Here is a 22,983-nt window from a genome sequence, read left to right as displayed (position 1 = left end):
ATATCATAAAACAGTAATGTGGAATTCCAAAAAAAACAGCACCAATCTTTAGAATATTGATACAAGAACCTCTGACAGCTATTCCACCCTGTCTGTGGGGTATTCAACAGCCACGCTCCTCAACTGTGGTGTGCACGCTGGAATATATAAAAGCAGAAGTGGCTTCGGCATAAGTCAAGCAAACCTGAACACTTGCCCACCAGGGCTCACAATAATAAAATGAAGCTCTAGGTAGGCTGGACAATCAGTGTGTCAGGGAATTATAGAGAATATGATTAAAGGTGCTAGGCCATAGTGACAGGGGGATGTGACCCAGCTACTCAGTTAGTGGCAAATGTAAGCTCTGTGATATGGCGGTCGTTTGGAACATTTTTTAACTTTGTAGGGATTATCACTGATAGGGGAACCACTACACAACTAGGACCAGTGCCTACTCCAGAGTGCACATAGGAGACTATACAATTAAAAATAAAACAATACTGTGCCCCCCTATGCCTCGAGGCTTGGTTGTGGCGTTCATCCTATCCCCTTACTTGCCAAAGAGGTCACATTTTGAAACCAAGTCTCAGTAGCCCCCTGTTGGCTAAATCACCATTTCCAGGCTTTGAAGAGAGCCAGCATGCAACTCCTACTGCTCCAGGTACTCCCGGAACCTCTGACAATGCCCCAGATGGCAAAGGAACCGGTCCTCTGAGTGTGTGGGACATGCCCCGGGTTTGACCCCCTCAAGGCCCTCAGCCTGGGAATGCGGAAACGGGCTCAGGAGCGGAGCCACAATTTCCCCAGTGGCAGGCCGCAAGAGGACTTTACATCACTGGAAAGGCGTTGAGAAAACCCTGGGGTGACGCAGGCTTTGGGTCAGGAGATGCTCAGCTTGTAGTATGCAGAGTTTTCCGTATAAAAAAAAAAATCTGAGTATCTCGCTGAAATATTGGTTTCTTGTGTGGAGCTCGTGCTACATGCGACCATGCAGCCGGGCAAATGGTTTTAATAACCAGATATATACTTTGTGATAAAATAGACCTGTAAAACAAAAAACAACAACACACAAATCATACTATTTTGTTATCTCTCATAGCCAACTGAATTTGCAGCAGGTTAAATCCCGGTTTCCACGACCCAAGGCACATTTGGTCTGTCTGGAGAGATGAAATGTCGAGTTGACCTTGCCGGGAAAAGATCCTGCATCCTCAAGGTTGGAACTTACCCATCATAGACCAAATAAAGCAAATATGTTGGACTTTTATCCAATTGAGCAAACACAGATGGCACAGGGCGCACATGCAGTATTACATGGATTGAGAAACTCGAGAATTGGAACATCTTCCCCAGTGTTGCTTAATTTTTTACTCTATAAAATGTACCACTAGCGGATTCATAAAACAAACCAGATTTGGGTTCTAAACCCTGCAAACATCTATCATCTGGGTCAGAGCACACAATAACAGCCTATTCCCCACTTTAACACTGTGGCCCGGGTGATCAGATAACAAAGATATTCCGTCCATAAGGAATACACATCGACTCGTCCTCGAACACACAGACCCACTGGCTGCAGTTCTGATATTGGCGAAATCTCTTTACGCTCCGGGGATTAATAAATAGTTGAAACATTCCTTCTGGAAAAGTCACTATAAAAGCTTAACCCCTTTACCATAGGTTTCTGAAAGATTAAAAAGGAGGGTTTATTCACTAAACCGAGAATTCTGACGAAATCAAAACAAAACATTAAGGCTAAAAAAGCCAAGCTCTGTCTATAATCAGCTATTTTGGGTCAAAATGTTGTAATGTGTTTTTCATCAAAGCTCACACATTAATAGAGTAATAAAGGCTAGGATTAGTAGCCAACAACGCCACTGGAATATCGTTAATTCTCACACAAATCTACTGAAAAACATAATACAAGGTTAAAGGAAGATTGGACCAGAACTGATCCCCTGCACTGATGAGCACGGTCCCAAAGATGATTCTGAATTACCAGTTAAAAAGCAGCATACACATCATGGGAAATGTATCCAAAAACCCAGCAGCACCAATTTCAGGCATTTACCAATTTACAGAGTTTATTTAGACACGACGCATGGAGTGAAAATCTGAAATTCAAGTCAAAGTAGGCAAATACGGAAAGAAAACTCTACATCTTGACTATTTAGTCCAACAGTTCAAAACTTGAAAAACATCGACGTTACCCTCTGCATACATACACATACACTCATATCACAGGAAAAGATATTCCATTTTATTGGAGGATTTTGATATTAAGGAAAGTAGGATTTCCATTTTTGAGATGGGATTTACAGCAGGAGGGACAGCCAAAACACAATATCAAAATAACCCGCCAGGCTGAAATTTTTAACGAATGTGGTTTTGGAGGGCGAAAATAAATCGTACAATGCACGGCAAAAAGTGCATTTCAGGACAAACCATCAAAAACAGAGCGTACACGCATTCAAAATATGTGCAATTCTGCAAAAATTGACTGCCCAATAAATGAAAGGCTGAGCAGCCAGGAAAATCAATTTAACGGAGGTCTTGCTAATTCACGATGGAAACGCCGCGTTGAGTCAGTATACCTTTTGTAAATACAGAAACAGAAGCTGTAATGTTGATCCTTACCCTTTAACCTTCGCAATGTTGGAGGAGAATTCACAGTTCGCTCCGTGTGCACAGCGAGTGTCACCATGACGTAGCTCTGACTCACTCTCTCTACAGGAGGTGTGCCACGTACACATAGTCCCAATGAGAAAGCCTGCCACAAACCATGGCTCGCTCTGTAGAGTTAGCCAGTGACTAGAAGTACGCAGTGACTTGGGGACACGAGGCGGGATGACACTACACTATCCCACGGGTGGCGTGCAGCGTTGATGAGATCAAGCTGCAGCCGACCTCTAAGATTTATCAGTTCCAACTCACCTGTGTCAGAGTTAACGGAGAGTCTTTGAATGTTACTTAGATGTTATTGCCCCAATCTAAAGGCCCTCCCGTGCATGGAGAGCGTGCAGGCCAACGTTTGCCAGGTCTTTTCTGGCAACTACACTTTTACTCACCTTCTAGAATTTCTTTCAAAATATAAAAAGTCCATAGCAGATGAAAAAGAAAGAGCCAGCGGAAAACAGTTTTTTTTGTGACATACAACGTGTGAACAAAATCCTTTGCTCTGATATATTTAACTTTAGGTGGCAAGAAGGATTTTTGATATTAGATGAATCCCTTTCCCCCCCAAAAAAAATAATTCTGATCAAAGAGGGCTGGAATCTGTACAGAACATGTTGACAGCAGAACAAAGACAGAACACATTTACTGGATATTATTAGATCTATTGGGATGTGCCCGCTATGTCTCAATTGCTGCAGATTAATTACAAAAGCATTCTATCTACACACACGATTATTAAACTCTATCTACAATGTTGCAAGCCCAACTCAAGGGTAATCATTTACAAGTTGTCAATGTTGATCACAAAAAAAAAAAAAAAATGTAAAAAACCAAAACAAAAAAAAAACAGCTCAATAACCAAAATAAGGTGGACAGAACTGCAAGCGCTGGAAACCCATCAAACGCATAAACTTTAAAAGGAACCTCCAATGCACAAATAAAAAATAAAATAAAATTGTAAAAACTCTACTTAGTAAACATACCACCAATGAAAACATGCATGCATTTAATTATGCACTTTTTCAATGGGTTTGTATCTGAAAACAGCTTGCAAAAGCTAAAAACCACGTCTACAGCCTTTGCAAGCCCTCCCCTTCTAACCCCGCCCAGACTTTCTGTGGCTGTCCAATCACAGACTTCCCAATGCAGTTTAAAGATAAGTCTTTGCAAGGCGGGTGCTTTCTGAGCTAAACAAACCAGGAAGTCACAGGACCAGTTGTCTGATTGGCAGCCAATGGGTATAACAAGGTTGATTTATAAAAAATAAAAAATAAAATGTAAAAATTCTAATTTCTATTGAAATCTGCACTTTTTGTAAATTGAAAAAGAGGACAGACGTTACACATAAAACATTTCAGAAAGCTAAAGTGTTTTCGTGGTTTGGAGTATTCCTATAACAGCCACTATTTCACAAATTGGAACACATAGACACAATTTTAACACGCAAACCACCGACTGCCCCTCCGCTTATATTTTAGTGGTTACTCCAGATTGATGTATTGGCTGGAATCCTTTGTATATTATTGAATTGTTGGAATGGCTCGATGTATGTGTCCATTAGTAAGAAACCACCAAGCAATTAAAGCAGTCTGTCTCACAGCAATTAAATGCTAATTTGAAGGCCAACCTATTAATTATGGTAAAGTGGAATGTAAATAAATGAGTATCTCCGGAATGTACTTTATTAAGTACATAAATGTTGGCAATTTGTCAGGGGATGCTCTAATATTATGCAAATGGGTTTAAACACATGGTGTGCTTTAGTTAGGGCTTCCCAGTGATATACGAATGCTCTTTAAACCATAAATATTGTGCGGTTTAAAAGAATATAATATTCAGGAAAGATCAGCCTTCTTTACTTGGTTCTATCAGCTAACCAGGAGTCCTTCATTTTAGGGGATCATGTGAAATTTGGGGCCCACCACTACTCCTAAACCTCCCCGAGTTACTCGCTTTATGGTAGAGGAGGTTAGCAAGTGTTCGATAAATCCATTTCTTATCAACCTCTATAAAATAACAGAGCAACCTAGATTTTGAATGCCGATAAAACTCAAATGGGACACCTAGGCCATCTGCCCCCTCCCCCACCCCTTACCAAATCCACATGTCTTATTCTTCATTGTGTGTCCTGCTTAAAGTGACACTCCAGGCACCCAGACCACTTCTGCCCACTGGAGTGGTCTGGGTGCCAACTCCCACTACCCTTAACCCTGCAAGTGTAATTATTGCAGTTTTTTTATAAACTGCAATAATTACCTTGCAGGGTTAACTCCACCTCTAGTGGCTGTCTACTAGACAGCCACTAGAGGGAACTTCCTTTTTCAATGCTTTCCTATGGGGAGCGCTAATGCGCATGCGCGGCAATATTAGGTCTCCTCGGCCGGTGGGCGGGATCAGTCTCGCCCACCGGCCGACGGAGTCAGTAGGAGGAGCGGCACGGAGGAGGAGGCAGCGATGAGGAACATAGTCGCTGCCTCAGGTAAGTAACTGAAGGGGTTTTCACCCCTTCAGCAACTGGGGATTGGGGGGTGGGAGGGAGAGGGTACCTGCAGGGTGCAGGAAAACAGATTGTTTTCCTGGCACTGGAGTTTTCCTTTAAGATGGCAGTGTACCTACCCCAGCCTTTGTAAACTCTTCTACTGAATTAGTCTACCACCACTGCCGGAAGGTTATTCTGTGCATCTACAACCCATGATCTCTGGGTAACTAGCACCAAGGTTTTCCCCCTTCTCGTGAGCTAAAAACATGGTGGTTTAAGCGAGCAGACAGATACCATGAGCACTATGAACACATGAAGAAGAAGAAACAATATACGCCCACCTGGCCTGACATGTTTCAGTAGTAAGCAATGCATCCGGGCCGCCATGGCACTGAAAGGGTTAATAACACAAGTCATATTGTGATATGATCCCACAATCCAGTAGAACCCATTTAGGTCAATGACACCATTAATATAAGATACAGGTATTGGGAGCAGCTGTAATCTAATGTTACCTTCACTCAGACTGAGAACTTTAACATCCAAACGAAGCCCCCCTTTACTCCCCCCCATCGCAATGACCCAACGGCTAAACACTAATACTTTACAGATTCTGAAAAAATACCCTTTCCTAAGCGGTCTGTGGTTGTAGAAGGTAAATTAGTGTAACTGGAGTATAACGTGAATCGAAACCGAATGACCTAATCAGCTCTGAATAGTCGCTGGAAAAAATCGCAAGACGCTTTCCAAGCTATATATTTAACCCCTGGCCGACTGCAGAAAGCATCACACTGAACGTATTGTCCACAGGCAACAAATGGTTTGGATAGAGCAAAATAATTCAACCTACACCAAAACCTTACATCACTATGGAAGCCACGGTTTTTAGATTGTCAGCTCTTAGCAACGCTTAGCTCAGTTTGTAGCGGTCACAGTACATAAAGCATCATATTACAGGAAATGCAAGGATAGATAAAAATGTACGAAAACAGTATAAAAATGGCTACGGACAACTACATGTATTTAAGCTATTGCTTACAATTTCCTCATGTAAAACAGATGAAGAAAACCTGAAATTTAAAATGTAAGAACATTGGCGGCATGAAGGGTGGGAGGCCACTGGCGGTCTGGCACCAGCATGAATTTAGTGAATCTGTCCAAAGACCATGTGCAGTTACAGTATAGAGAAGGTCCCATTTCGCACAATCTAAATAAGGCAACTGGTCTAAAGCACAAGGTGGCCAGTGCTCAGGATGGATCACTTTGCTTTACCTCTTCCCAAAACAGGATTACCCTGGGGAAGTATTAAAAGCCATGAAAGGTGTGGGTCTTGCTTGCTCTGCACAAGCCATAGTAACATGACCATTTCACTGACTAATGCAGCAAAGCAGTTTAGGAGCCATTAGGCTAGGAAAAACTCCCTAAGGCAGTTAATGCTCGGCAGCTAAAGACACAGAATGCCATTATATCATGGAAAACATATACCTATACATATGGTTGGCTGGGTGAAAATTCACTCTGGTCTCTTCTCCTTGAAGAGGGCAACAAAGCCCTGCAGACTGGCCACATTTCAACAGATTGTGCAGCAATAACAGATGTTCCTAATTTGTTGAGCATCCTTCGAGACAATTGGAAGCAGGTAACCATGGATACCAGATTTGGGTGCCACCAGGGCAGCTCTCTAAATGTTAACATAGTAGTAAATTTAAATGGAGCACAATAATCACCCAGAACACTTCATCTCATTGAAATGGTCTGGGTGCGGTGGTCCTGTCCTTTTTACCCTGCAGAGTAAAACATAGCAATTCTTTTGTGTTTTAGAAACTGCAAATGTTTAAATTACTGGGTAAACAACCTCTGGTGACAGTCTTCCTGACAGCCACTAGAGGCACTTCCACTGCACTGTTTTCGTAGCATATAATTGGACCATGGTCGGAGGAGACCATGTCCTCCATCACATCACAGGAAAAGCAGAACATAGCAGCACGGAGGGTACCTTGAAGTTAAAAAAGGGTGAAAAAAAAACCAAACTTTTATTTTACTAATTGGAAAAGGAGGGGATCCTATATATAACTGGGTACTGGGTAAGGAGGTACTATAGCGTTAGGAATACAGGTATGTATTCTTAACGCTATAGTGTTCCATTAAAGCAGTTTTGCCACCTACCCCCCAAAAACAAAATATAAAAAAATTGAGCAAGTCAAAGAAAATGTTTACAGTTACGGACGGATGTTGGAATAAGGCATTATCTTGCTCCCTGTGAGACCGTATCTCGCAGGATTCTCCATATATATTAATGTGGCACTCTCGTGCATGTGCACGACTTGAAGATTTCAGGAGAGACCGCATCAGTTAAGTATAACTCACCCCCGCTGGACCTCCTAAACCACCATTTAGAATATGCAATTACCCCAGAAGGTTACAGAGCTGCTTTAATAAAATAAACAGACATAGGAACACACGATTTTATTCTTAACCTAAAAAACATAAAAGGTTATGTCAGCAACATTTAAAGAGGTTTAGATTGATTGTCTAAGAAAGAGGTGATGTTTGAGATACAAAAATAAAAAAAGACAGTGAACGGAGCATTAAAAAACATGTAACACATCATCTGCACTCACCAGCAGAGGGGTTTGATTTTCGTTAGGGACTGGAATTGGATTGCTAGAAGGTTAGTAAAAAGAAGACTACGGGGGACAAACACTACAAAACAGGCAGCTTTGAACGAAATCCAACAGTTATCTGAGCTCAGAGGAATGCGGCTTTCTGTCTTCCCAAACGCGCCCGTCCAAAGTTCAAAAAGTAACATAATTGCATCGCACAATATTGTTTAAACCCTGGCTTGACAGCAAAATTGGGGAAAACGTCCGCTCCCTCGAAATCTTCCAAAATAAAACAAAACAATCTGTATTTTCAATGCCAGCTGCTGAATAAGCTGCTAACCATCTTGGATTTTCCTGCATTCTAACATTGGCCACAGGGAATGCTTTATTTTACGTAAATTATTACAATTTATACTCTGCGAGATTCAAGATAACCCAGTACACATATTCCAAATGTATTCAGATCTGAACATTTCAAACGCACGATAAAGCCGTTTGCATTTTTTATTTGTTTTTGGTAGGCAAGTTTAACTTGAGACACTGGGTGGTTAGACAGGGGACAAGACGCACTTCTTTATGAACCAGTGATCGGAAACTGTAAATCCAGCCTCGTTGTCACCCACTCTCACACGGACTGTCACTAACATGCTCATTGCTGCGAAACACAATATTGGAAATTTCTGCCAAAACAGGGGAGTCTCGATTGCTGGTCGGCAATATTACACAACAGCTTAGTAGGCATACACCGGGCCTAACCTCCTGCTGTATATCTCCAGTAAACTCCCTTTTGACAATGACATGTCTCCATTCTGGCCACAAACCTCTGTCCTACTTTATACTCCACAATGTTCGCATGGCTACATGCATGTTGGTGTAAAAATATTTCGGTTTTTGGGTTCCTGGAAATCAGGCTTTCCCATTACATTAACCTGATCAATGTTTGATTATTATTGGGTTATATATATATATATACACACACACACACACACACACATATATACATATATATATATATTTAAATAGTTTCTAGTATTCAATGAAGAAGAGGTTTGTTTCTATGGATTTATTTTCACTGAGGAAATATTTTAAGAAAAGAAAAATGAATACCGTAAATCAAAAAATGCTAGAAAAAAATGAACAGCAAGAGAACAGCTTATTTTAATTTAAATAATCAAAGGTTTATAACAAAAGAATTTCTAGAAAATCGTGATTTTCGAAAGAGCAAAAAAGAAAATGATATTATAAATAAAAGATATTTGGTGACGTAGCTTTGTGAGTAATTCTTTGGCAAACCAGATTAGCCCGCCTTCGGAGATGCCAGGACCACCAAATACTATTCTCATTTATTTTCACAGCTCAGAAGTTGATGAAATCCTGATTTCTCTTATTTAGGGAATACATTTTTTCCATTAGACCTGTCATGAGAGACTACCTAAGAAAATATCTCCATTTATTCTACGTGACACTTGTATATAGGAAATATGTCACAATATCAGGACTATTTGCTTTCCTGTATGTTACTGATGATTAAAAAAAACATAGGATGTAAAAATAGGAAATTGCATGATATTTATCATATATATCATTTTAAATGCATTACTTTCTTTAACGTCTGGAAACACTTCATTCAGATTAATATTTTACTGCAGAAAGTTGTCATGAGGAAACATTTGCTTTTGAATAATCCGTTGACATTCTTTACGTGGACGGCTGTTCCATTACATTAAAGGCCATCTGTCACCTGCAGATTTTTAGTAAAATGTAAATCTTTAAATAAAGAAAAGTAAGTAATCCGTGTCATTAATAAAGGTTATGTTACTGTATCTTAGCATTACTGCGATTGCTAGTGCAGAGTGTGATATTGATCATGTACCAGGCTTTAGAATTAGCTGGGTCACAGAATTTAGCAAAGAGTCCTACGTAGAAATGTGCGATGATTTGTGGAAAGGCTGACTCACGGTGATCGTTACGGTCTTCTTGAAGAAGGTTCTGCAGAAAATGGTCTCATTCGTTTTAGCTTCTGCACATTTTTCACTCACTCCTACAACCTTTGAATGACGAAAGGGGAAGAACAGATTCTAGATCTAAAATGGATATACAACACTTTACAATTGATTTTATTTAAAAATTGTACACTCTATAGAAGGTGGGATTCAGAGGTGTGCACTTGAATGGGAAGTGAAAATCAAGAATGTCCACTTTAATAGGAGGGGGAACACAAGGTGTACACTCTAATAGGAGGGGGAACACAAGGTGTACACTCTAATAGGAAAATGTAGAAAGAAAAGTGTGGGTATTAAATACAAAGCACAAGCAGAAAACTAAGGGAAAGTATTTAGAAGGTTACTTGCACCTGTCACGCAATCAGTGGGAACATTCCATTGGTTTCTATGGTAACTAATTCCACTATACAACAATCAGCGGGAACATTCCATTGGTTTCTATGGTAACTAATTCCACTATACAACAATCAGCGGGAACATTCCATTGGTTTCTATGGTAACTAATTCCGCTATACAACAATCAGCGGGAACATTCCATTGGTTTCTATGGTAACTATTTCCGCTATACAACAATGAGGGAACATTCCATTGGTTTCTATGGTAACTAATTCCACTATACAACAATCAGCGGGAACATTCCATTGGTTTCTATGGTAACTAATTCCGCTATACAACAATCAGCGGGAACATTCCATTGGTTTCTATGGTAACTATTTCCGCTATACAACAATCAGAGGGAACATTCCATTGGTTTCTATGGTAACTATTTCCGCTATTCAACAATCAGCGGGAACATTCCATTGGTTTCTATGGTAACTATTTCCGCTATACAACAATCAGAGGGAACATTCCATTGGTTTCTATGGTAACTATTTCCGCTATACAACAATCAGCGGGAACATTCCATTGGTTTCTATGGTAACTATTTCCGCTATACAACAATCAGAGGGAACATTCCATTGGTTTCTATGGTAACTATTTCCGCTATACAACAATCAGCGGGAACATTCCATTGGATTCTATGGTAACTATTTCCGATATACAACAATCAGCGGGAACATTCCATTGGTTTCTATGGTAACTATTTTCGCTATACAACAATCAGTGGGAACATTCCATTGGTTTCTATGGTAACTATTTCAGCTGTGCAACAATCAGAGGGAACATTCCGTTGGTTTTCATGGTGATTATTTCACGATAGAGCAATCAGTAAGAATATTCAGCCTCACATACCAGATACACACAAGGATAACTGTTGCCCCCACTAGCCTCATATCAAAACCGCTGAGATACGTAACTTATATGGTCAGTAAGGGTTCAGTACGTGTGATATCGGTATTCACTTAGCCTAACCTCTGCTAATAACTGATGCTAAAAATGTGGGTTACCTCTATATAGAGAGTACTCCAAGTAGGCAAAAAGCAGTGTTAAGCGAATACTCTATTGAGGGGGTGAGTAAAGAGGGTATATCTGAGCAAGGCTGAGTGTTACATGAGAGCCGTAACAAAGTATTGCCCCCAGTTCCTCCTCTGCTACTATGGATCCCAACACAAGAGTAGCAGAAAGAAAAAAGAAAATTGTATCTTAACTGGGAGTCTCCCAAACTAAGGTAATGTGTAGTGTTAAATATGGCTCTCAAAGAGTCAACCACAGCAGAATGTAGCCTTAAGTAAATAAAGGGCGGCCACGGTGTGCCGGAGTAAGCCCCTAAATACGCATACTGGCTTGAAGAGCCCTCCCTTATTTATTTGGAGACTGTCGTGAGAAGTAACCCCCTAAATACAGCTAGTTCAAAGTCTAAACTACAGTCCGGAACAGCTTAAAAGATTATAGCATCCGTAGCCTCTTTGAAACGACTATAAAGAAGTCCCCCCCGAATTACACTAACTCAGAGTAGGTACAGCAGTCAGGAACAAGTGATGTTAAAAATCATTGTAGCGTCGGTAGCCCAACGCACGTTTCGGCGGTAACTCCACTTTTGTCAAGAGCTAAACAAAATTTTGTTGGCTGAAAAATTAATTCGTGTTTAACATTTAAACAGCTATAAAAAAAATAAAAAAAAAAATGAGTCTGCACACAGACTTTTAAAGCCACGAACTGTGCCACACAGTGATGTCCCTTCAACGCCTCCAAAAATAAAATCCATCTTGCATCTCCCTCCAAAGTAATCCCTCCATCTCATTCCATTAGCAATAAACAATGCTTTTTATATACACACAATAAAAATTCCTTCTCTTATTGTTTGAGGTGATAATTTAAACTTTAAATGAATACCTTGTGTTTAAAAATCATCTCCTGGGCTCAGACAGACTTAACATATGAGAAACTAATAAAAATGTAATCCACTCAGTTTAACGACGTAAATGCCGTGTTTATTCAGTAAAAATATGCAAAGTATTGTCATTGCACGAAAGTCTTATTCTTTAGAATTCACACAGGAGGATTGCAATTTTAACTAAGATGGTTTAACCCAAAAAGAATTGGCCACCATGGACCTTAATAACTTCATTCTGATGTCCATGTGTTCTTTGAGGTAGCCGCCATTTTTATCGGACCCTTCAGTTAAAGCTCAACAGAACTGAGTCTACTTGCGCCTTGGCACCACTCAGGAGAAATGAGCCATATTTGACGGATGTCACTGCTGCTCTTCCAAAAGAAAGAAGATTTAAACGAGGGATGACAAGAAGATCGATTGGGGGATAAGTTAGAATTTCAAAGTAGGACGTTGCTCAATTCAATCCAGGTGTCTGCCGTCACAGAAAATATGTCAGGTTGTAAGTCAGAACACATCAGACAGAAAACTAGAATTAAATATGAAGATTGGGACATTTGGAAATAAGCGCTGGTGAACGCTTGATAAACGGAACAGAGCATATCTTGTAGCGCTGGAGTGAAAAGCAACAGATTTATTTTAGGATTGACAAATAAATAGGGGATTATTTCAATCTGAGACATAGTTACCAGTGTGGTTACTGTGTATTTTTGAAATCACAGCACAGCTAGTTAAATAATGTAAAATAAAAAAAACATCCTCTTCCTTTACTGTCAAATAATTTTCAAAAATTATATATTTTTTTTTTCTTCTGTCTTGAAGAATGTAATTGATTTTGTCTTATAAAAAAAAAAAAAAAAACGATAGAGAAGATTTTACAATGAATTACCAAGAGAGCATTTTATTGATGGTAGGATTTTAGAAGTGATGAATGAGTTTTGTCGTTAAGTCATCCAATCCTTCCTCCAATCAGTAATGTGATAGGACATTTAAACCTCGCCAGCACAGCATGCGGTTATTCTAATATACAGAGCCTGAACAAGCCAGCCCAGCTGATGGCAAATTAAGTCACTGGTGCTAATTGCCGTGGAACAAGGCAGACATTGGACGTGGTTTGCTCATGTCTATTTCCCTAAGGCTCTGCCAACAGTTAACTCAAACACTACACCACTTCCTTACCTCTCTTGGTATTACCGTCAACCATAAAAAACACACACACGCACACACACACACACACTATAATCACATCATGAGCCGAATCTGCAAGTTTCTGATCGTTAAATCAATCAAGTAAATCAGAAGCCGTAGATTTAGATTAAATCGTTCACATTGCATCAGGAAAGCCAGACTTTCCCAGAAATTTGCAGAAATTGCTTTCAATTAAATTAGTAGCAGCACAAGCGAATGAATAATCAGACTCACTTGGCAGCAAGTCTATAGCAAAGCCTATGTTTTGTGGATTTTAGTTATATATGCATATTTATATTATATATTTTATGTGTGTACATTTCATATCCCACAAATTGGAAGATGGCATCATTCGTTCCAGTGGATCATTTCATAAAAAAATTCAGCAAAATTAAAACTGTAAAAGTTAAAGAAGAAAAAAAACCAACTATTGCTACAGAGGGTATTGTGTGAAAGGTATACTGAATAAAGACATCATACGGCTGTACAAAATACCAGACGTCCTATTAACCCCAATCAAGGTACATGGAGAACAGCCAATCTCAAAACCAATCTCTGTGTAAAGAGTTGCAGCTAAGATACACTAAAGGGGGTAGGATACACTAAAGGGGACATTTAAAAGAGGGGTCAAGAAACAAAAGGGGTTACAGGGTGTAAGAAATTAAAAAGGTGAGTTTAGAGACACAGGTTAAGATGCATTTTTTTGTGGTGGTGGTGGAAGGGACGCATCTTCGCCTGTGCAGCCAAAAATCCTGGCACTGGCCCTGTAACGGTCTATAATTCCTTTGCCCATGAAGGGTGAGAATAACTAGCGCAGAGTAAATTCTATTTGTCTATATTAACAACACCAGGTGGCTAACAAATTCTCCTCCAGACTAGTAACTCTTCTCTTCAGTTAAAAGTGTGAACACTGTCCTATTGTGGGCCTCCATTATAACCTGCAGCGACTCTGGGGGAGATATGTCAAAGTCTATATCTGAAAAATGGTTATATTTTTCCCCTTTAGAGATTGGAGTAAAAAAGGTTTTAAAGAAAGAGAAGGTGTCCTAAAAGTATCCATATCTGAAGCGCAGTGCCTTCTCCAAGACACAGACAAGTAAAACACGGATTCTACCCTTATTTTATTAAAACAACAGATTAACTCATTTTATTCGAAGGAGGTCAGAAAGTGCTGTTCGCTAATCCCTGGGCCCCTTCAATTGCACATTTATTATAAACTTACCCTTAGAGTAAGTTCCAGTCAATTAAATTGTAAATGAGGCAGATTTAATGACAGATTCCAGCAGGACTCTCAAGTTCCACTTTAATAAAAAGAAAGAGGATACAAGTTGTATAGTCTGCTATATGATCCAATGTTCCTGTGGCAGGTAACGCTATGCCAGAAGTTTCAAAGAAAATATTAAATTTTTCATTGACTGGCTTCACATTTTTCAAAGTGCCAAGTGGTCAGATAAGAAAGAGAGAGGATTTGCAGACAGTGCTGCAGGTGCATGGAACATCCTTCCAGTGGAGGTGGTAGATATGAATACAATGTGCATCCTGCTGCCATCACTTCCCCTGGAAAATAATGTACATGCACAGGCCATCTACCAGATCTAAAAAAAATACCTGGTTCATCAGACCAGGTAACCTTCTTCCATTGTTCCATAGTCCAGTCTGGACGCTCACATCCCGCTTTGAAAGAGCTTTCGGCGGTGGAGAGTGGTCATCATGGGCACTTTGATTGGGCTGCGGCTACACAGTCCCATAAACATCAAACCGCGTATGTAGATTTGGATGCAATATGCCTTTTGATACCTTTCTATCACCACCTGCATTACATTTTTCAACAATTTGGACTACAGCAGCTTTTCTGTGTGATCGGACCAGAGAGGTAGCCTTCCCTCCCTCCCATGTGTTGCCAATTGTCAGCAATCTAATTAACAATGTTATAATGAAATCACCATCCAATATAAAGGTAAAATAATTACCTAGAATGCTGATTTGTGATTTTAAATAGCAATTGCAACTTTACAGTAAAATACAAAATGGACATCTCCAGTGTGACCTGTCACAACTAACTGACTTGCTAATAATTTTTTGGCACATTAAAAAGTTTGACAAAGAAGATTCGGAAACCTTGGTGTTTTTCAGCAAGCTGTGTGAGGCTTTTTTTGAGGCACACACCACGTTTTGTGCAACAGCCAGTTCACAAAATGCAGAGCACTAAATGGAAATAGACTCAATAATTGGGGATTTTTACATATCGGAATCATGGCCCTAATTTAATATTTTTGGAGAAGATTTTCAAATGCTTTAATATTTGATCAAATGCAGAATATAAAAAAAATATATCCAAAAAAATGTCAAAATACTTAATCACTTTAAAAGCGTATCCACAAAATTGATTGGACAAGTTAACGTGTCGTCCACACAGTGCTCAGTGCAAATTACCGAAAGTTAATGACCTACGGTAATAGAAGGTAACTGAAAGCAATGAAACAAACAGATGATAAAACTAGGGATAATGAAAGGAGAAAAGACTGTACCTCTGGCAGGATTTCTTTAAATACTGGCATATCCATTAGTGTGATCTGGCTCTGAAAAACAGACAAAACCTTATCAGATATTACAAAAACAAATACACTTTGTGGTCTCAATGAGCTCTACACAACATAGAATGACAAAAAAAAGAATATCTGATGTTGCTTAAACAAAGTTCCATATCAGATGCGGAGATAAATTACCCACAAGGCAATAAAGACAAGTAGCCAAGAGGGGAGTATAATCGTTAAAATACAGGGGGGGATTTCTTCTTTTGTTGATGTAACAAGGACAGTTGGACTGGGGCCCTTCCATGTGCATTGGGAGATGAGTGGGACCTCGGACGATAGTGATATTTAAATAGAAACCAAGAGAGACAGATATGGAATAGAAAATGCTTGGGACTGCCTAACTAAATCTATGTTTCACAACCTCCAGAGATCAAAGTAGGGATTTATCATTCTCAACGCACCCATTTGCAGATAATATCTCAAACCTGCTGTGCTTTGTACCCGGAGGACTAGAGGTTTGGGAAGCCTGGACAAGCTGATCATGGTTGTGTGAAGGAGTTTTTACATATTTAGTTACACACAGCACCTCACAATCAGCGGAGCCTGAGCAGCAAAGGGAACTCTGGACAACTGCTGCCTTCAGCTTGGGCATGAACGTGTGCTTGCTGATGTGGAATAGGCAAGTACGGAGCAGGTCACTAAGCCCTGTACCATTCAGGGATATTGTACTGTTACAGCCATTTTGGATACAGACCAAATGAAGAATTTTCTGCGAGTAGTATACTTACAGCAAACTCCTCAGGAGTCACTTTCAACACATCGAACACCACCGCATCATAACTCTTGTTGGTGTAATCAGAGCTCTGACCATCCAGTGAGTCAGAACTACTGCTGCCCTGTAAGAGAAAGCACACGGTCAGATCACATGTATGTATCACGCAATCATTTAACGGGAAAACTGTCCCTCAACCACTCAAATTGACTCACTGCAGGGTTCACTGCACAAAGCGTGGACGGAGCTTTAAACTCTGGCAGGGCAGAACAATGATACGCCCCAGAAGTCCTACACAGCAAGGACTCCTCGGTAATCAGAGGACATTATACACAAAGTGCTGGCACAATCCTTAAATATGGCTCCTTAAGGGACATACTCTAAAAATTACTATTGTGCGTAGCTGATCAATGTGCAAAATATTACAGCCATCTGTTAGGAGTTCCTAAATCAAACTCATGCTATAACAAGCTGAATATAAAAGCCTTGGGACAGCAAGTAGATTATAGCTGGAGATATAATAGAGTGTTGTATAGAGGCTTAAAGGACCACTCTAGGCACCCAGACCACTTCAGCTTAATGAAGTGGTCTGGGTGCCAGGTCCAGCTAGGGTTAACCAATTGTTTTATAAACATAGCAGTTTCAGAGAAACTGCTATGTTTATCAATTAGTTAAGCCTTCCCCCTAATCCTCTAGTGGCTGTCTCACTGACATTATGAATGCTTTCCTATGTGACCGGCTGAATGCGCGCGCAGCTCTTGCCGCGCGTGCGCATTCAGCCGACGGGGAGGATCGGAGGCGGAGAGGAGGAGGAGAGCTCTCCGCCCAGCGCTGGAAAAAGGTAAGTTTAACCCCCTTTCCCCTTTCCAGAGCCGGGCGGGAGGGGGTCCCTGAGGGAGGGGGTCCCTGAGGGGGCACTCTAGTGCCAGGAAAACGAGTATGCTTTCCTGGCACTAGAGTGGTCCTTTAACGATGCCAAAAAACATATCACACACCCAAATCTCTAATGAGACAATGCTGCCGCCCATCCCATCTGTTCCCTATTAAGGGTTAATAGGTATGTAGGTGTTTAGAAAAATACCCCTCTCTGTCTCATTAGAGATTTCTTTGCCTGAAACTCAATGAAGCAAGGTGAATAGTCAGTGTAGGACCCAAGGTTTGCCTTGACATGGCAGGTGGGCTTACATCTAATGGCCATTGGGAGTTACTATATAACCTCCATTTATTTAAATATGCACAGGGATTTGGGAAGAGCAGTGGTAACTTTTTTCTTTTGGTTTTTACTGTATGTATTGGGGTGGATGCGTACTATGGCCGTTGGCCGTTTGAGCGCAGGACTTATTTTTGTGTTGATGTAATATAAGGATAATGCTTTAAAAATGTAAAGTAAAAGATGCCTCTGAATGTCTAATTTACTGCTTCTTCAGTGATATCTTCAGAGACCAGGAAATGGATGAGAGTGGAGTGAGATGAGCTACGCTCAAAATGCTTTCTCAAATGAATTCTTACACTTTACATGCCACATGAGTCCCTTTTAGTGACATTTATAGCACTCATCCAAAGATCTTTTTTCCCTATTTTCTGTACCGGTTATAAGATCTGTTTATAGATTCCAAAAGATGGATAATTATAGGTCAACTGGGAAAAGGCAACTAGAAGCATGCTGAACACACAGAATACATTTTAAACTATTAAACAGAGAATTTACATGAATCACAACAGCATAATAAAGTTGTATTTTCAGTCACAACCAGCTTTAAAATATTGCACATAATTAATGGGCGACCTTCACTTAAAAATGTAACATCCTTAAAATATCCACATGAGTATATTTCCCCCATAAATTAAATGGAATGCGGAGATTTAGGTTGCCAAAGGTATTTCAAGGCAAACTGGATGTACGTTTAGAATATAAAAATAGGTCTGAATTTATGCACTGGTTATTAAAGCTTAAATTAATTTTAACATGAGATTCCCAAGAGAAGGGGGTAGACTAGTTTGCGAAAAGCCTCAGGTAAGTCAACATATATCTATATTCCTCCCGTCCTGAATCTATAGAAGTGGTTTTCTTAAGCTGACCACGTTAAAAATCAGGATATTTGCCAAAAAGGTCTATGAAATACTGCTTTTATTGAATCTCTCTTTAAGGTTTCCAAGATGGCGGCATCTGGATCAGAAATCATCGGTCTTACTGGAATTTACATTTAGGGCCCTGGGGAGACGCACTGGTCAACAATATTAAACAGTCTCACGCAGAATGTGGCCTGTAAGGTAAATAAAACCGTTTGGACAGTCAGGGATCATTAACTTGTCTACGCGCTAGTTTGGAAAATGAAGCCACTGTATGCCAATATGAGACAGAAAAAAAAAGACATTAAATAGAAGGTTTTAAACAAATTGCTCAGAATGGTATCTGCCTGGAAGGATGAGGGAAGCTTTCTTTATAGGTCGATATAGATTGCACACAGACAGTTAGCATGTTTGCCAACAAGTGCCAAGCGTTGTGGGCTGAACAGATCCATTGTGAAGTGGGTTTATCTCGCGGCCGCTGGCGGGTTATAGACTCCCTGTACAGTTTAAAAGTGTCAATAAAACATTCATTACTTGGGTTTCTCAACAGGCTGGGATAGTTTGTATTTTCATAGGAGCTGTCTGTAGCAAGAGGACGTATTAGCAATAAAAAGAAAAACCAAAAAAATAAATACATGTATGTATAACATATAAAGGTTCTGCTATTACAGGCGGCTCCTTCACGAAGTGTTTATTTGGAAGAATGTTAAGCAATCTATAGACACCCGGCTATAAAACACATAAAAGATCAGTGAGTAAATGAAAGCCTTACATTAAGTCACTTACACAAACATGAACAAAACTATTAGAAAAAGGATTTTTTTTTTTTTGACAGCATGTTCCTCTTCTTTCTCTAACCCCCAGTTCCCCCTCTCTCCTCTCCCTAATTATCTTTATCACCCAGTCTCCCCTTCATATAGCCCCTTCCCCCAGTCTCCTCTTTCTTTCACTCGCCTCCAGCATAATTTCTATACCAGTCAGTCTTCTCTCGCCCTTCACTTTCACCTTTTTTCTTTACTTGTATACTGGTCTCCTCGATTCTCTCACGCCAGCGGTCTCCTCGATTCTCTCACGCCAGCGGTCTCCTCGATTCTCTCACGCCAGCGGTCTCCTCGATTCTCTCACGCCAGCGGTCTCCTCGATTCTCTCACGCCAGCGGTCTCCTCGATTCTCTCACGCCAGCGGTCTCCTCGATTCTCTCACGCCAGCGGTCTCCTCGATTCTCTCACGCCAGCGGTCTCCTCGATTCTCTCACGCCAGCGGTCTCCTCGATTCTCTCACGCCAGCGGTCTCCTCGATTCTCTCACGCCAGCGGTCTCCTCGATTCTCTCACGCCAGCGGTCTCCTCGATTCTCTCACGCCAGCGGTCTCCTCGATTCTCTCACGCCAGCGGTCTCCTCGATTCTCTCACGCCAGCGGTCTCCTCGATTCTCTCACGCCAGCGGTCTCCTCGATTCTCTCACGCCAGCGGTCTCCTCGATTCTCTCACGCCAGCGGTCTCCTCGATTCTCTCACGCCAGCGGTCTCCTCGATTCTCTCACGCCAGCGGTCTCCTCGATTCTCTCACGCCAGCGGTCTCCTCGATTCTCTCACGCCAGCGGTCTCCTCGATTCTCTCACGCCAGCGGTCTCCTCGATTCTCTCACGCCAGCGGTCTCCTCGATTCTCTCACGCCAGCGGTCTCCTCGATTCTCTCACGCCAGCGGTCTCCTCGATTCTCTCACGCCAGCGGTCTCCTCGATTCTCTCACGCCAGCGGTCTCCTCGATTCTCTCACGCCAGCGGTCTCCTCGATTCTCTCACGCCAGCGGTCTCCTCGATTCTCTCACGCCAGCGGTCTCCTCGATTCTCTCACGCCAGCGGTCTCCTCGATTCTCTCACGCCAGCGGTCTCCTCGATTCTCTCACGCCAGCGGTCTCCTCGATTCTCTCACGCCAGCGGTCTCCTCGATTCTCTCACGCCAGCGGTCTCCTCGATTCTCTCACGCCAGCGGTCTCCTCGATTCTCTCACGCCAGCGGTCTCCTCGATTCTCTCACGCCAGCGGTCTCCTCGATTCTCTCACGCCAGCGGTCTCCTCGATTCTCTCACGCCAGCGGTCTCCTCGATTCTCTCACGCCAGCGGTCTCCTCGATTCTCTCACGCCAGCGGTCTCCTCGATTCTCTCACGCCAGCGGTCTCCTCGATTCTCTCACGCCAGCGGTCTCCTCGATTCTCTCACGCCAGCGGTCTCCTCGATTCTCTCACGCCAGCGGTCTCCTCGATTCTCTCACGCCAGCGGTCTCCTCGATTCTCTCACGCCAGCGGTCTCCTCGATTCTCTCACGCCAGCGGTCTCCTCGATTCTCTCACGCCAGCGGTCTCCTCGATTCTCTCACGCCAGCGGTCTCCTCGATTCTCTCACGCCAGCGGTCTCCTCGATTCTCTCACGCCAGCGGTCTCCTCGATTCTCTCACGCCAGCGGTCTCCTCGATTCTCTCACGCCAGCGGTCTCCTCGATTCTCTCACGCCAGCGGTCTCCTCGATTCTCTCACGCCAGCGGTCTCCTCGATTCTCTCACGCCAGCGGTCTCCTCGATTCTCTCACGCCAGCGGTCTCCTCGATTCTCTCACGCCAGCGGTCTCCTCGATTCTCTCACGCCAGCGGTCTCCTCGATTCTCTCACGCCAGCGGTCTCCTCGATTCTCTCACGCCAGCGGTCTCCTCGATTCTCTCACGCCAGCGGTCTCCTCGATTCTCTCACGCCAGCGGTCTCCTCGATTCTCTCACGCCAGCGGTCTCCTCGATTCTCTCACGCCAGCGGTCTCCTCGATTCTCTCACGCCAGCGGTCTCCTCGATTCTCTCACGCCAGCGGTCTCCTCGATTCTCTCACGCCAGCGGTCTCCTCGATTCTCTCACGCCAGCGGTCTCCTCGATTCTCTCACGCCAGCGGTCTCCTCGATTCTCTCACGCCAGCGGTCTCCTCGATTCTCTCACGCCAGCGGTCTCCTCGATTCTCTCACGCCAGCGGTCTCCTCGATTCTCTCACGCCAGCGGTCTCCTCGATTCTCTCACGCCAGCGGTCTCCTCGATTCTCTCACGCCAGCGGTCTCCTCGATTCTCTCACGCCAGCGGTCTCCTCGATTCTCTCACGCCAGCGGTCTCCTCGATTCTCTCACGCCAGCGGTCTCCTCGATTCTCTCACGCCAGCGGTCTCCTCGATTCTCTCACGCCAGCGGTCTCCTCGATTCTCTCACGCCAGCGGTCTCCTCGATTCTCTCACGCCAGCGGTCTCCTCGATTCTCTCACGCCAGCGGTCTCCTCGATTCTCTCACGCCAGCGGTCTCCTCGATTCTCTCACGCCAGCGGTCTCCTCGATTCTCTCACGCCAGCGGTCTCCTCGATTCTCTCACGCCAGCGGTCTCCTCGATTCTCTCACGCCAGCGGTCTCCTCGATTCTCTCACGCCAGCGGTCTCCTCGATTCTCTCACGCCAGCGGTCTCCTCGATTCTCTCACGCCAGCGGTCTCCTCGATTCTCTCACGCCAGCGGTCTCCTCGATTCTCTCACGCCAGCGGTCTCCTCGATTCTCTCACGCCAGCGGTCTCCTCGATTCTCTCACGCCAGCGGTCTCCTCGATTCTCTCACGCCAGCGGTCTCCTCGATTCTCTCACGCCAGCGGTCTCCTCGATTCTCTCACGCCAGCGGTCTCCTCGATTCTCTCACGCCAGCGGTCTCCTCGATTCTCTCACGCCAGCGGTCTCCTCGATTCTCTCACGCCAGCGGTCTCCTCGATTCTCTCACGCCAGCGGTCTCCTCGATTCTCTCACGCCAGCGGTCTCCTCGATTCTCTCACGCCAGCGGTCTCCTCGATTCTCTCACGCCAGCGGTCTCCTCGATTCTCTCACGCCAGCGGTCTCCTCGATTCTCTCACGCCAGCGGTCTCCTCGATTCTCTCACGCCAGCGGTCTCCTCGATTCTCTCACGCCAGCGGTCTCCTCGATTCTCTCACGCCAGCGGTCTCCTCGATTCTCTCACGCCAGCGGTCTCCTCGATTCTCTCACGCCAGCGGTCTCCTCGATTCTCTCACGCCAGCGGTCTCCTCGATTCTCTCACGCCAGCGGTCTCCTCGATTCTCTCACGCCAGCGGTCTCCTCGATTCTCTCACGCCAGCGGTCTCCTCGATTCTCTCACGCCAGCGGTCTCCTCGATTCTCTCACGCCAGCGGTCTCCTCGATTCTCTCACGCCAGCGGTCTCCTCGATTCTCTCACGCCAGCGGTCTCCTCGATTCTCTCACGCCAGCGGTCTCCTCGATTCTCTCACGCCAGCGGTCTCCTCGATTCTCTCACGCCAGCGGTCTCCTCGATTCTCTCACGCCAGCGGTCTCCTCGATTCTCTCACGCCAGCGGTCTCCTCGATTCTCTCACGCCAGC

General features: G+C 43.2%; 1 protein-coding gene across 4 annotated transcripts in view; it reads right to left on the bottom strand.

The window, feature by feature from the left end:
* The window catches only part of RALGPS1 (Ral GEF with PH domain and SH3 binding motif 1), a 328,055-nt gene that overhangs the window by 224,534 nt on the left and 80,538 nt on the right, over positions 1-22,983 (bottom strand). For all 4 annotated transcript variants that reach the window (XM_063432901.1, XM_063432903.1, XM_063432904.1 and 1 more), the window contains exons 4-5: positions 16,523-16,630; positions 15,729-15,779 (exon numbers count right to left, since the gene is read on the bottom strand). In XM_063432901.1, coding sequence (XP_063288971.1) covers positions 15,729-15,779; positions 16,523-16,630 — 159 coding nt within the window. The remainder of the gene's footprint in view (positions 1-15,728; positions 15,780-16,522; positions 16,631-22,983) is intronic.

Source organism: Pelobates fuscus, chromosome 9 (assembly GCF_036172605.1).
Source record: "Pelobates fuscus isolate aPelFus1 chromosome 9, aPelFus1.pri, whole genome shotgun sequence".
Taxonomy (NCBI): domain Eukaryota; kingdom Metazoa; phylum Chordata; class Amphibia; order Anura; family Pelobatidae; genus Pelobates; species Pelobates fuscus.
The sequence above is the reverse complement of the archived record's forward strand: the minus strand, read 5'-3'. Positions and strand labels throughout refer to the sequence as shown.